General features: G+C 42.5%; 1 protein-coding gene across 13 annotated transcripts in view; it reads right to left on the reverse strand.

The window, feature by feature from the left end:
• Positions 1 to 12,109, reverse strand: part of PTPRT (protein tyrosine phosphatase receptor type T) — a 1,128,501-nt gene that overhangs the window by 602,069 nt on the left and 514,323 nt on the right. For all 13 annotated transcript variants that reach the window (XM_054674440.1, XM_003316939.5, XM_054674441.1 and 10 more), the window contains exon 7: positions 9,109 to 9,402. In XM_054674440.1, the coding sequence (XP_054530415.1) occupies positions 9,109 to 9,402 (294 nt within the window). The remainder of the gene's footprint in view (positions 1 to 9,108; positions 9,403 to 12,109) is intronic.

Raw genomic sequence — 12,109 nt, forward strand, 5'->3', positions numbered from 1 at the left:
CGCAATCTCGGCTCACTGCAAGCTCCGCCTCCTGGGTTCACGCCATTCTCCTGCCTCAGCCTCCCGAGTAGCTGGGACTACAGGCGCCCGCCACCACGCCCAGCTAATTTTTTTTTTTATTTTTACTTTTTTGTATTTTTAGTAGAGACGGGGTTTCACTGTGTTGGCCAGGATGGTCTCGATCTCCTGACCTCATGATCCGCCCGCCTCGGCCTCCCAAAGTGCTGGGATTACAGGCGTGAGTCACCACGCCGTGCCCAGATAATTCTTATGGCGTCTCAATCAGAGGCTCCATAACCGAGTATGATCAGAGCAGGTTTTCTCCCTTCTTTAGCTTTCATCTCTCTTCCGTGGTCCTACACCCCAGAGGAAGCAGAGAGTGCAGCAGCAGCAAAACAAGTTCGGTAGGTGATGCAAGAACTGCCAGAACCCTTTCTCCACATCTTTTTGAGGAAGTGCTGGTCATAATCCATCTTCTGTGACTGCCTTCAATCTAGGTTCACCTGCACTGCACAAGCAACTATGTCCCTTCGAGCATGGTGTGGCATGCATGAAAGTCCCCTCCTTCCCTAGATCCTCGTGGTCTTGAAAATTTCTCCATTGGTCTTTAGAATCCATTAACTCTATGGCTTTGATTCTGGGTGGGATAGTGATTCCATTTTCATTTCTATTGGCTACTGTTTCCATGTTCCCCGAAGATTTATGGATCATCTCACCAGAATTACAGTACAGCAGAGATGGAGGTTAGATGTCTGTGTTCATACTACCCTCCTGCCCAGAAGGATGTCCCATTTTACTTCTAATTCAGAACCCTAAGAGTTAGGCCAAGTTATGTTCCTCCCATTTTATAGATGGTGCCACCGAGGCATAGAGAAATGAAGAAGAAAAACTCACGAGACTAGTTAAGTGATGCTGTTCTATCTTCTAGACCTTCAATTACCTCTTTTTATAATTCTCTGCCTCTACTCTGTCCTAGAACTGCATGTTGCCCTGAAAGACCCTTGCCTGTGGGACCCACAGGCTTTTCAGAGAACACAGAGACCACCTGAGGCTGCATATTGCAGAGAGTCTGGATTCACTTCCAATCCCTTTCTGCTCTGGGCTTGAAAGGCCTCATTCTTACAAGCCTTGGCCTCCTCAAAGAGAGAAGGATCTGCGTAACATGGTTCTCCCTCTTACCTGAGACTAGAGACAATTATAAAAAGGACAATTCCCATCCCCCTTACCCCGTGCCCTATATCATGAAATACCCTCACAGCTACACGTCGAGGACTCCACAACATGCACACAGCCACATGTCTTATCTTCTCAGCAGTGATCAGAGCTTGTTGCTAAACCACTACTGTCTAAGAAAGTACACAGAGTAGCAACTAGAGAAATCCTTCTTAAAACAGGGTCCATCATGCTACAGTGAAGGAAATTAGGTTCTGACATCCTTTCCCCAGGCCTAAGATTTATTTCTAAATAATGTTTATTAAAGGGACCCTATGTTCCCAGTTCTCTGCAAGGCATATAACTTATCTCACTGAAGCTTTCCAACAAAATGGTGCATTATAATATCCCTTAGATGGAAGAAAATAAATTGAGTCACAGAGAGATGGTGTAACACATCCCGGTCACCCAGCTAGCAAGTGCCCAGCTTGAAATAAAAACCAGATTATTTTTGGCTCTAAAGCCTCTATCCTTTTCATTCAATTCTAATGACTACTCTCACTTCATTGAGCCCAGCAATTTGAATTTATCTTTTTTATCCCCCTGGAGAAAAGAGAGAGGTAGACACATATCACTGCAAGTAGAAATCCATAAATATGTAAATAAAATAGAACATGCAATCAACCCTCAGGTGGAGGGAATAGGAAGAGAGCCCTCCAAATCAACAGCATATGTGGTGTCTCTGGCTGTACAAAGCCACTTTTCACTTGGAGAGCTGGGACTCCGCAAGACTACAATGAAGTGGGTTCCCAGGCAAGGGGCCTTTGATTTACACGCAAGGGGGATGGGCTAAGATTACGTGACTTGCTGGATTGTTGATTTGTGATTCTGTAACTATAATCGGAGTGGCCTGGGGTCTGCGTCAAGCGAAGTTTGGGGGGATAAAAGAAAGCAATGTCTGGGGATTAAGTGAGACAATTGAGGGGCTGAAGACCTGTTTTTGAGATGAGGAAGAAAACCTGGGAGCAAAACTTAGAAGTGGGTGTTTCAAGGAGGCCTATTTGAGGGTGACAATGAGGAAGAGCTTCTTCTATCTAATGCTAGATGATAGTCTTAAGACACCAACAAGCTGGTACCCAAGCCATTGAAAGTGGTACCTGCAGGAGAGGTACAGGGCCAAGTTGGACCCATGTGGTGTCCCTATCTCGTCACCTCACCTGCTTTCTCCAGTTACTGACCTCGGCATCCTCTGCCCTTGGTTCTCACTGTGGACTCCCAATAGTTAATGCTAGCAGCCTGCCTACTGCCCCTACTCTTTTAAACCTAATGGACACTCTGTGTATAATCCATCCAGAGCTGTACGATAACCAAGCTAACACTGGGTAGAGGATAATAGTCACCACCCGAGATCTCCAGCAGTGAAATGGTCTGCCATGGAAGAGTGTAAACTTCCCATCAGAGGCAGCATTCAAGGTGAGGCTGGGTGGGCAACACACAGCAATTCTAAGACCCAACTCCTATCACAGAAAGTCTGCTGTTGGGGATGTGCTGGAGGAAACCACACAATGCTCTAGACAAGAGAGTCTCTGAGATCCCAGACCACAGCATGAACTCTGAAATGGGATTTTCCAGGAGATGATGAACAACAAAAGAATATGGGTCCACCTTCAAGATGCCAATTAGTTCTGAGAAGTGGACAAGTAAGACTTCCTGTTTTGATATAATTATTCATAATCATAGCATCCATAACAATAGCAGCAACCAATAACACTTTGGTTCACTATAGGCAGCTAAAGAACATTTTGAGTTTGATATACACGATCGCATTTGCTCTCATACCTATATCTCACGAAAGATGGTGAATGATTAAACTAAGGAAAAGAAACAAAATGATAAATAAAAATATAAGAAATGGATTATCTCAACAGAACAGCATGAAGACACAGACTTAAATTGCTTTCATCAGTACTAAGAAGTCCCTTTGATTCTAAAGTCCAAGTGAAATCAGGTAGTCCGCATGGAAGAGGCAGTTATCTGCTGATCTCTCCTGAGCTCCAGATTTATATATTCCCATCACCTGCTATACATCTTCACCTCCAACACAACATATTCAGACCTGAGCTCATTTCCTTTTGTGTTTTTCAGCTCAGAAAATTGTTTCACCACTGTGATGGTTAATAATGAGTGTCAACTTGATTGGATTGAAGGATGCAAAGCATTGTTCCTGGGTATGTCTGTGAGGGTGTTGCCAAAGAAGATTAACATTTGAGTCAGTGGACTGGGAAAGGCAGACCCACCCTCAATCTGGGTGAACACAATCTAATCAGCTGCCAGCATGGCCAGAATAAAAGCAGGCAGAACATGTAAAGACTAGACTGGCTTAGTCTACTGGCCTACATCTTTCTCCCATATTGGATGCTTCCTGTCCTTGTACATCAGACTCCAAGTTCTTCAGCTTTGGGACTCGGACTGGCTTCCTTTCTCCACAGTTTGTAGACAGCCTAGACCTCACCTTGTGATCGTGTGAGTCAATACTCCTTAATAAACTTTCCTTTATAGATACATCTGTCCTATTAGTTCTGTCCCTATAAAGAACCCTGACTAATACAACCACTCATCTCTCAGCCATCTAAACCGAAGCATGGGAGTATCACCTTTGACTCCCTACTCCCAACCCCACATCCCTCGATTCCTATCTGATCATCTGTACAGTTTCTGGTTTAACTGGCTGGGAGTCTTGCTCTGAACTCCAGCCTACTGGGCTGGGATGCTGCGCTACAGGCAAACAGTTGACAATCTCCCCCTTAAGAGTTAAGGAGGAGGTATCCTTCGGGTTAGGGGAAGGATAGCCTTCCCTTAGTACCCCAGAATTTTCTTAATCAGTGACCTCTCAAAACTGGCAGAGCCAGAATGCATCCCCACCTGCCTTAGCTGAATTGCCTCTCTAGCATCTTCTTGTGCTACGCCCAAGCTTGTAGCCTACTGCTGCCAAGTCTCTGCCTGCTACTAGCATGTCCTTACTAAGCCAACCTCTGCCACCAGTGCCTAGCACAGAATTTGGCACAAAGAAAAGACTAAGTAAATGTTTGATAGAAAGGAGTGAAACTTTTGTGTAGTAGTTATTCATTCTCAGCTGATCTCCATAGTCACCAACCTCCCTACTACCCAATGCCACTCTCAAGAGGACACTTGTGGGCAGAGGAGGTCCCCAGGGCTGAAGACTCCATCAAGTCCTCTGGTGAAGAGCTTCTTTGGCCAAGAGACCTAGCATTTAACCGATTGGTGACCTTCATCCAACGATTCTGAGTCTCAGTTTTCCTCCCATCTACATCTCAGAGCTGCTGCAAAGACCAAGCTATGGAATGAACATCCTTCCAAAGAGCCATGTTGGCTTGTCACTATACATAAGTTAGTGTAAAACTTGGGTATGAAATGACATCACTCAGTGGAATCCTTACAGCAAATTTCTAGGCTCAACCCCAGAATTTCTGATTTATTAGGTCGGGGAACAGGTCTGAGAATGTGCATTTCTAACAAGTTCCCAGGGGAATACTTGTCTTAATCCATCTAGGTTGCAGTAACAGAATACCATAGACTGGGTAACTTATAAACAACAGAAATTTACTTTTTGTAGTTCTGAGGGCTGGAAAGTCCTATATCAAGGTGCCAGCAGATTAAGTGTCTAGTGAGGGCCCATTTCCTGGGTCCTCACATGGCAGAAGACATGAAGGAGCATTTTGGGGCCTCTTTTGTAAGGGCATTGATCTCATTCATCAGTATTCTGCCCTGATGACATAATTAGTACCTAAATGCCCCACCTCCTAATATCATTATTTCGAGGGTTAGAATTTCAACATATGAATTTTAAAGGAACACAAGTATTCAGTCTATAGCAATACTGATGCTGCTGGTCGAGGGACCACACTTTGAGAACCACCGCCCAAGATGATTCTAAGACCATTTCTCTTTCCATGCTGACGCTGTTTTTCCTCCATGAAGCATGCTATTTCAATGCTTGCCTTTACGTTTTACCTTTTTTTGCTGTTTTGTTGGAATCCTAACCCAGCCCGTAAATTCCTCTGGGCAGAAATTATACCTTCCACTCTACATACTCTCTCACTTTCTGTTTTGTAAAATAATGAGTACATTTCCAGCGTGATTAATAATAGAATAGGAAAAGGAGGAAAATCTCAGACTACCAACGCCAATAAACAACACCTACAAATAGATACCAGCCCTGGAATTCTCTTAAAAATTAATTACGAGGCAAAAAACATTCCACCATCAGTGGCGATGCGGGAAGGAAGATTATCTTCTTGATGACACATTTTGTAAAATGTGAATTATTCAAGATTTTAGCTGTAACTTAAACACCAACGTTTTTTAAAAATAAAATACCACAATTGCATTTCAACTCATAATTTTTATATTGATAGCCAGATTATTGTGTTTTCAACATGTAAAATCCATTACACAGTCATGGCAACAGTTTGCAATAGACTGTAAATCTTTATTGAGATGATCATCTTGCGATTGAATTTCAAAATGTATTATATGATCATCAGCAAATAAGTCCACGGGGGCTGCTAAAGTACTCTGAATATCATTTATAAAGATCAAAAACCCTGGAAACTCTTACATTTACCCTGTGGAAAGAGAGAAATCTCATCAGCAGGATCAAATCAATTATTTTTATGGATGAATATTGCATTGCAAAGCTGAGATAAGGTATTACCCAGTTTAGTAACATATCATTATGTCCTTTTAAAGTAGTAAGTTTCATAATCAGGTTTCAATGAGGAATTTTACCAAAGGCCTGTTTTGAAAATAATCAAGAAAATGGCATCTCTGTTCAGCATAGTGGTTCAATAACCTTACAAGGAATATTTCCAAGCAACAAAAATACCTGGGTTACATACTACCATGATACGCCACTGAGATACTTAAGAATGGTTACAGCTAATTCCACTACAACTCTTGTTTTGAAAACGCAAATTTGTTCCAACCCAATTAATATATGAAAGGGCAATTTGAGCATAACACGAATTCTGCATTTGCTTATGTGTGATTTTGTATGTGAGAAACATTAGTGAAGGAGAAACCTGCACCCAGCAGAACTGAGCCACCTACGAATACATGCAACACACACCAACCCCTTCCTGGCCCCTCAGCTCACTGCCTGTGTTCTGAGCCACACCTTTTTCCCCAATTTCAGACAGCTTTCCTTCCACCACTTCACAGTCACTCACAGGCTGCAACCTCCCTGATACCCACTTCCACAGCAAACTTCAGGTCTTTTTCAAGGTAACATACCATCTGTGTTGAGCATCCCTTATCCAAAATGCTTGGGACCAGAAGCGTTTCAGATTTCAGATTTTCTTGAATTTCAGAATATTTGCCTATACCTAATACGATATCTTGGGGATGGGACCCAAGTCCAAACACAAAATTCATTTATGTTTTATATATATCATAGGCAATCTTATATAATATTTTAAATAATGTTGCGCATGAACCAAGTTTTTGTATGTCAAACCATCAGAAAGCAGAGGTGTAATTATCTTAGCCACTTACGTGGACAACTCTGTGCTTGTCTGTCATCACCATAATTCCTGACTCCAAATGTATATGCTATCGATAAGCAATCATCTTCTTAAGCTTATTCACACATAAGTGCTTAACAGTAAAAAAGAATAAATGATATGTCATTAATACTGTGAAATATTAATGTGTTCAGGTTAACTGAGCAGCACAGTAGACTCAGCAGATACCTGGATCAGCTGGTGAATGTCAGCAACAAACATCCTGGCTTTCAGTCCTCTCCCTGTGATGTTGTGCTTTGATGAAGGGTTCCTATACACCACATTTTATTTTCTTAGGTGAGAACAAACATCAGAAGCAGTTGAGGAACCAGGAAGTGGATCCTCTAGGGATAAAGAGGCATTCTGCTGGATGGCTTTTAAAAATGTTTCCTCCAGAGTCATCTGCCTCATTAACAATGATTTTTGTCTTAGACGTCTCTGATTTTATAAATTGACCTGGTTTCCTGTTCTGCTATGAATGCATACTGCTCCAGTCCTTCCATAAGCTCATCACCAATGCTTGCCATGTCATCTACTGGCACTTTTTCTGCAGTGTTAACAATGTCATCTTCATTGGTGGTATCGTGTTGGCACTCAATAAGTTTCAGCTTCTGGAGCATTTTGGATTTCCGAGGTTCAGGTTAGGAATATTCCACCTGGATGGATGCATTTCTTAGCCATTTCACGTGCATGAAATTGTGCCACCAGTTTTACTAGATTCCCCTCTTTTTTGATGTGTCACTAAGGAAGTATGAATATGGCCCCTAGCCCCATTTTTTCCATAATCCCTGTGGTTTTCATTTCGTAGCTTGACATAGTGTGGTGATTTTTAGGCACCTATATGTCAGGTTATGGCAGAGCTGTATGCACTTTCCCTTGCTGTTTGTTCCCTGGTTCCTGTACTGATGGATCCTTCCCCTCCACCCAGATGCCCTCAGTGACTCCTCTTTGTTTTCTGAAACCCATGCTGCCTGCTCCCCTGAGCCACACCCGCCTCCACTAGAACATCCCCAGCTGTATATACAATGCTCTCTCTCTCTCTCTCTCTCTCTCTCTCTCTCTCTCTTTTATTCATCATGATGTGGCCAAAAGTCAAAGGCTGAGAGTCAGAAAATCTAAGTGTAATTCCTGACCGTACCACTGGCCATTCTATGACTTTGGACACAAAGTTTAAAAGTATTGAGTCTCTATTCCTTTGTGCATATATAAAATGTAAGTACTTACAGCAAAAGTTTACTTGGTGTGAAAAAAAGATATAACATAAATAAGGTAATTTGCAACAAATAAAGAGCAAGTTAGTTTAATTTCTTGAGTTGCATCCGGAGCCAGATCATCTCAGAGGTACAGTGAGACACATGTTGTTAGCCAATAGCCCCTGATTAGAAATGCAGTAGAAGCCAGGAGGCCTGGGACACAGTTGGATCCAGAGAATCTCTCCTCTTAGACACAATCTCAGCCAGCAAATTCTTACATGGCATCCAGGAATATCAGACAGACAGGTGTAGTCAGTAACCCATAGAGATAGAGTGGAATCCAGAGGACCTTCAGAGGAATAGTCCCAACCCAGACTCTTAGGTAGGGATAGGAGCCTCCAGGGGATACAGAGGCAGGAAGCTCTTAGGGACTAAGGTAGTTCCAGAAACAATTCAGAGATACTGTCAGAGCCAGGAGGCATTTAAGACATGGTTGGCAACAGAAGCCCCTCGGAGACAATTCTAGAACCAGGAGCCATCAAGAAAATTTTCAAAACCAAGGGTCACAGGCCCAGCTCAGGGAGCCTCAGGAACAATGTTAGAATTATAAACACATTAAAGATACAACCAAAACCAGAAGCCCCCAAGGACATAGTCTAAATGAAGCCTTCACGGGGCACAGTCAGAGCCAGGAGCCCTCAGAGAAAAACCAGAGCCAGGAGCCCTCAGAGAAACAGAGCCAGGAACCCTCAGAGAAACATGGCCAGGGCCCCCAGAGACACAAAACCAAGAGCCCTCAGAGAAATTATTAGCATTAGAAAGCCTCAGACATACAAATGGCACCAGGAGTTCTGGAAGACACAGAGCCAGTGTGTCTCATCAGAAACACTATTAGATCCAGGAACCTCCCATGACCCAGCTAAAGTCAGGAAGTTCTTAGAATCACAGTCAGAGCTAGAAAGCCCCTAGAAATGCAACCACAGCAAGAAGGTCCTCTAAAAAACAAACAAAAAAAACTCCCAAGGCCTTGATCCTTTTTATCCACAATAGGAAGCACATTCACATTCAAAGAAAATTCGGAATTATCTGTCACAGGAAGGCAAGAGGAAGGCAAGGGGAAGGCCAGTCTTGGCAACAGCACAGCCTCTCATAATGGAGCCTGGGGAAAAAAAAAATCTTACCTGCACACTTGGTCCTGGTGGTGAGGGGAGGCCCTGGCGGTCCCGTACCCCCCTCACCTGGTCGTGTGAGGAGCACTCGGATCTCATACTCAACGTCGGGGTCCAGATGCCACAGCTTATAGTTGGGAGAGTCGACTATGTGGGTCTCTGCCCACGTGCCTGTGGTGGTGCGATATTCCACTTCCTTCAGGATGATGGGGCCATCCCCAATGATGGAGTTGGCATTTGGCTTGATCCACAGGTATGTGGCCCCCACAGCCAGCAGCTCTGGGGGAGCAATGGGCGTGGGAGGCTCTGTAAGACAAACAATCGAAAAGGACTGTCAGATTCAAATGATTTACAGAGCAGACTACAAGCACATGACGACAAGGGACAGAATTCTCGATGTAGCCACACAAAAAATAGTCAGAAAGCCCTTTTTGTTTTATTTTATTATTTTTATTTTATATTTTTGAGATGGAGTCTTGCTCTGTCATTCAGGCTGGAGTGCAGTGGGGCCATCTCGGCTCACTGCAACCTCTGCCTCCCTGGTTCAAGCAATTATCATGCCTCAGCCTCCCAAGTAGCTGGGATTACAGGCACCTGCCACAACGGCTGGTTAATTTTTGTATTTTTAGTGCAGATGGGGTTTCACCATGTTGGCCAGGCTGGTCTTGAACTCCAGACCACCTGAGGTGATCAGCTCGCCTCAGCCTCCCAAAGTGCTGGGATTACAGGCATGAGCCAACACGCCTGGCCTGAAAACCCTTTTAAATCCCATTCATGCCCTACTTTAAGGGTTTGCATGTAAGTACCTGAATCAGTATTTCTTCAATAGCTATATTCAATGCCTACCTTATCTCCTTCATTTAAAGAAATGAAAGAAAGAAGGCCATGTGAGGAAATGGTTTTCCCAGAACACAGCAAAGCTGCTGGGTGAATACTCTGTTTTCTAGCCTCAAAGGAAAACCTGCTTTTGCTGAAGCAAAGTTTGGCACAAAACCAGGGGAGCCTGAGGTCTATAAACATTTCTTACATAGAACACATAGATTGTTAATGAAGTTCTTTCCAAAAAGTGATATGAGCCTAAGTAGAAAAAGAATGATGGCACAGCAAGAATTCAGCTTCTGCCTCAACCCCAGCAGGTTTCTTCCAGCAGAGAAAGTCATGGGTCACAGCAGACCCAGCAGGAATGAGGGGTTAAAGGAAAAGTTGTGCTGAGTTATCGTGCATCTACTCTGTGCTGCCACCTCTCTTCCACTGAGTTCCACGCAGTCAGCTAAGTAGACCAGAGGTTCAGCAGGCTTGGATTGTAGCCTCTTCCTTGCAATTATTAGCCCATGGCAAAGCTACAAAAATTAACACTTATCTTGTACTTCTTATGTACTTTAAAATCTCACACGTATCATTCATGTAATTCTTGGGACAACATTATCACCTTCACTTTAATGGGGAAAAAAAAAAACTGAGGACCTAAGAAATCAGGTCACCTAACCAAGGTCATGGAGAAGGTAGTGTAGGATAAAACTTATATCTGCATGCCTTCCTGGACCAACTTGCACCAAGGAAAGCTGTCTGCCTCTTAATACTCATCTTTAAAAAAATCAAACTGAATATATTTGTTATTTTTATTTGCAGTAAAAATGGCAGAACAATAAAGAAAATGGAAGAAAGAGAAAATGTGAGAAGAAATGGAAGAAAATGGAGAAAAATGGAAGAAAGAAAAAATATCTCTAACATCCAACATAGCCATTTTTATTCTTCCATGTCCATTCCAATATTTATGTACTGACACATTTTTTGTGTTGTTATAATAACACATAGACCCAATGTAGATTCATTTTTCTTCCTTCACTTATATTGTAAGGATTTTTTTTTCATATACTGCTTGAGCTTTATGATCAATGTCTTTAATATTTGCATAACAATCCATCAGGTTATCACACTAACTATTCTCTGATTGCTGGACCCATGAGTTGTTCATGTTTTGCTATGGTAAATAATGCTGCAATGAACATCTTTGTGCAAAGACTTCAGTCTGTCTTATCTCATGTTCTCTTAGAACCAACTGCGAGGAATGGGATTATATGTCAAAGGGTATGAACAAGAGGAAATGAAGAGTAGAACAAGGAAGAGGAGAAAGGGCAGGCACAGAGGAGGCATATGAGGGTAGAATACAATGTGCATTTGTTTGAGAATATTTCACTTATAGAGGGCCTCTGGGTTGTTCACATGGATAGAAGGCAGGTATACATTTTAGCTTGGAACTCAGGTAACGGCTTTGAGATAGAGACGCACTAAGCATTTCCCTTCTAATTAATTACCTAGAAGCAAAGATTCTCTAGAAACAGAATAATTGCTATGAAACAGGGGTGGACAATATTTTCTCAGTGTGACTCGAAGCAAATCTTAAGGGACAACTCCAGATTGCCTCTATTATAGCCTGCCATTTGGTCAGAGAAGGAAATTAAGCAGATTAGTCAAGCTAGATGCTTTTCTTTACAAAGCCATGGAGGTTATTACTCAAGACCTTGTTATCTCAAAGGTGTTTGCAAATTGATTTTTGGATAATTTGTTCCAGGTAGAGAAGCTAGGTTGGCAGGCAGATAATTTCTAAGCTCATCCTTTGTGCATGTTAAATATATGGAACCTTTGATTGCCATTATCAACTCTCCAGAGCTCCCATCAGTCTCCAATGAGGCCCCAGGGGTGATATTTTGCAGCTCTGTGATGACTCTGCCCAATTCCTTAATATAATTATTCACAGACTAGACCTCTACAGAATTAAGAGTTGCAGACTTCAATAGTTTGGAGGCTGAGTGAGTGGCCCCATTTAGTTCTTTTCCATTGACTTTTCACCATGGTTTTCTGCTCTCCTATTTCAGACAGCCTTATTCAATTGCTGACCACCAGAAAGAAAATAAAGTATTAAATCTTTCCAAATGGTTAGCTTCTTTTCATGTATTTCTAATGGCATGTGCAAGTATAGTAACAAACATCCCCTTGAGTATATAAATGTCCC

Source organism: Pan troglodytes, chromosome 21, assembly GCF_028858775.2.
Source record: "Pan troglodytes isolate AG18354 chromosome 21, NHGRI_mPanTro3-v2.0_pri, whole genome shotgun sequence".
NCBI lineage: Eukaryota > Metazoa > Chordata > Mammalia > Primates > Hominidae > Pan > Pan troglodytes.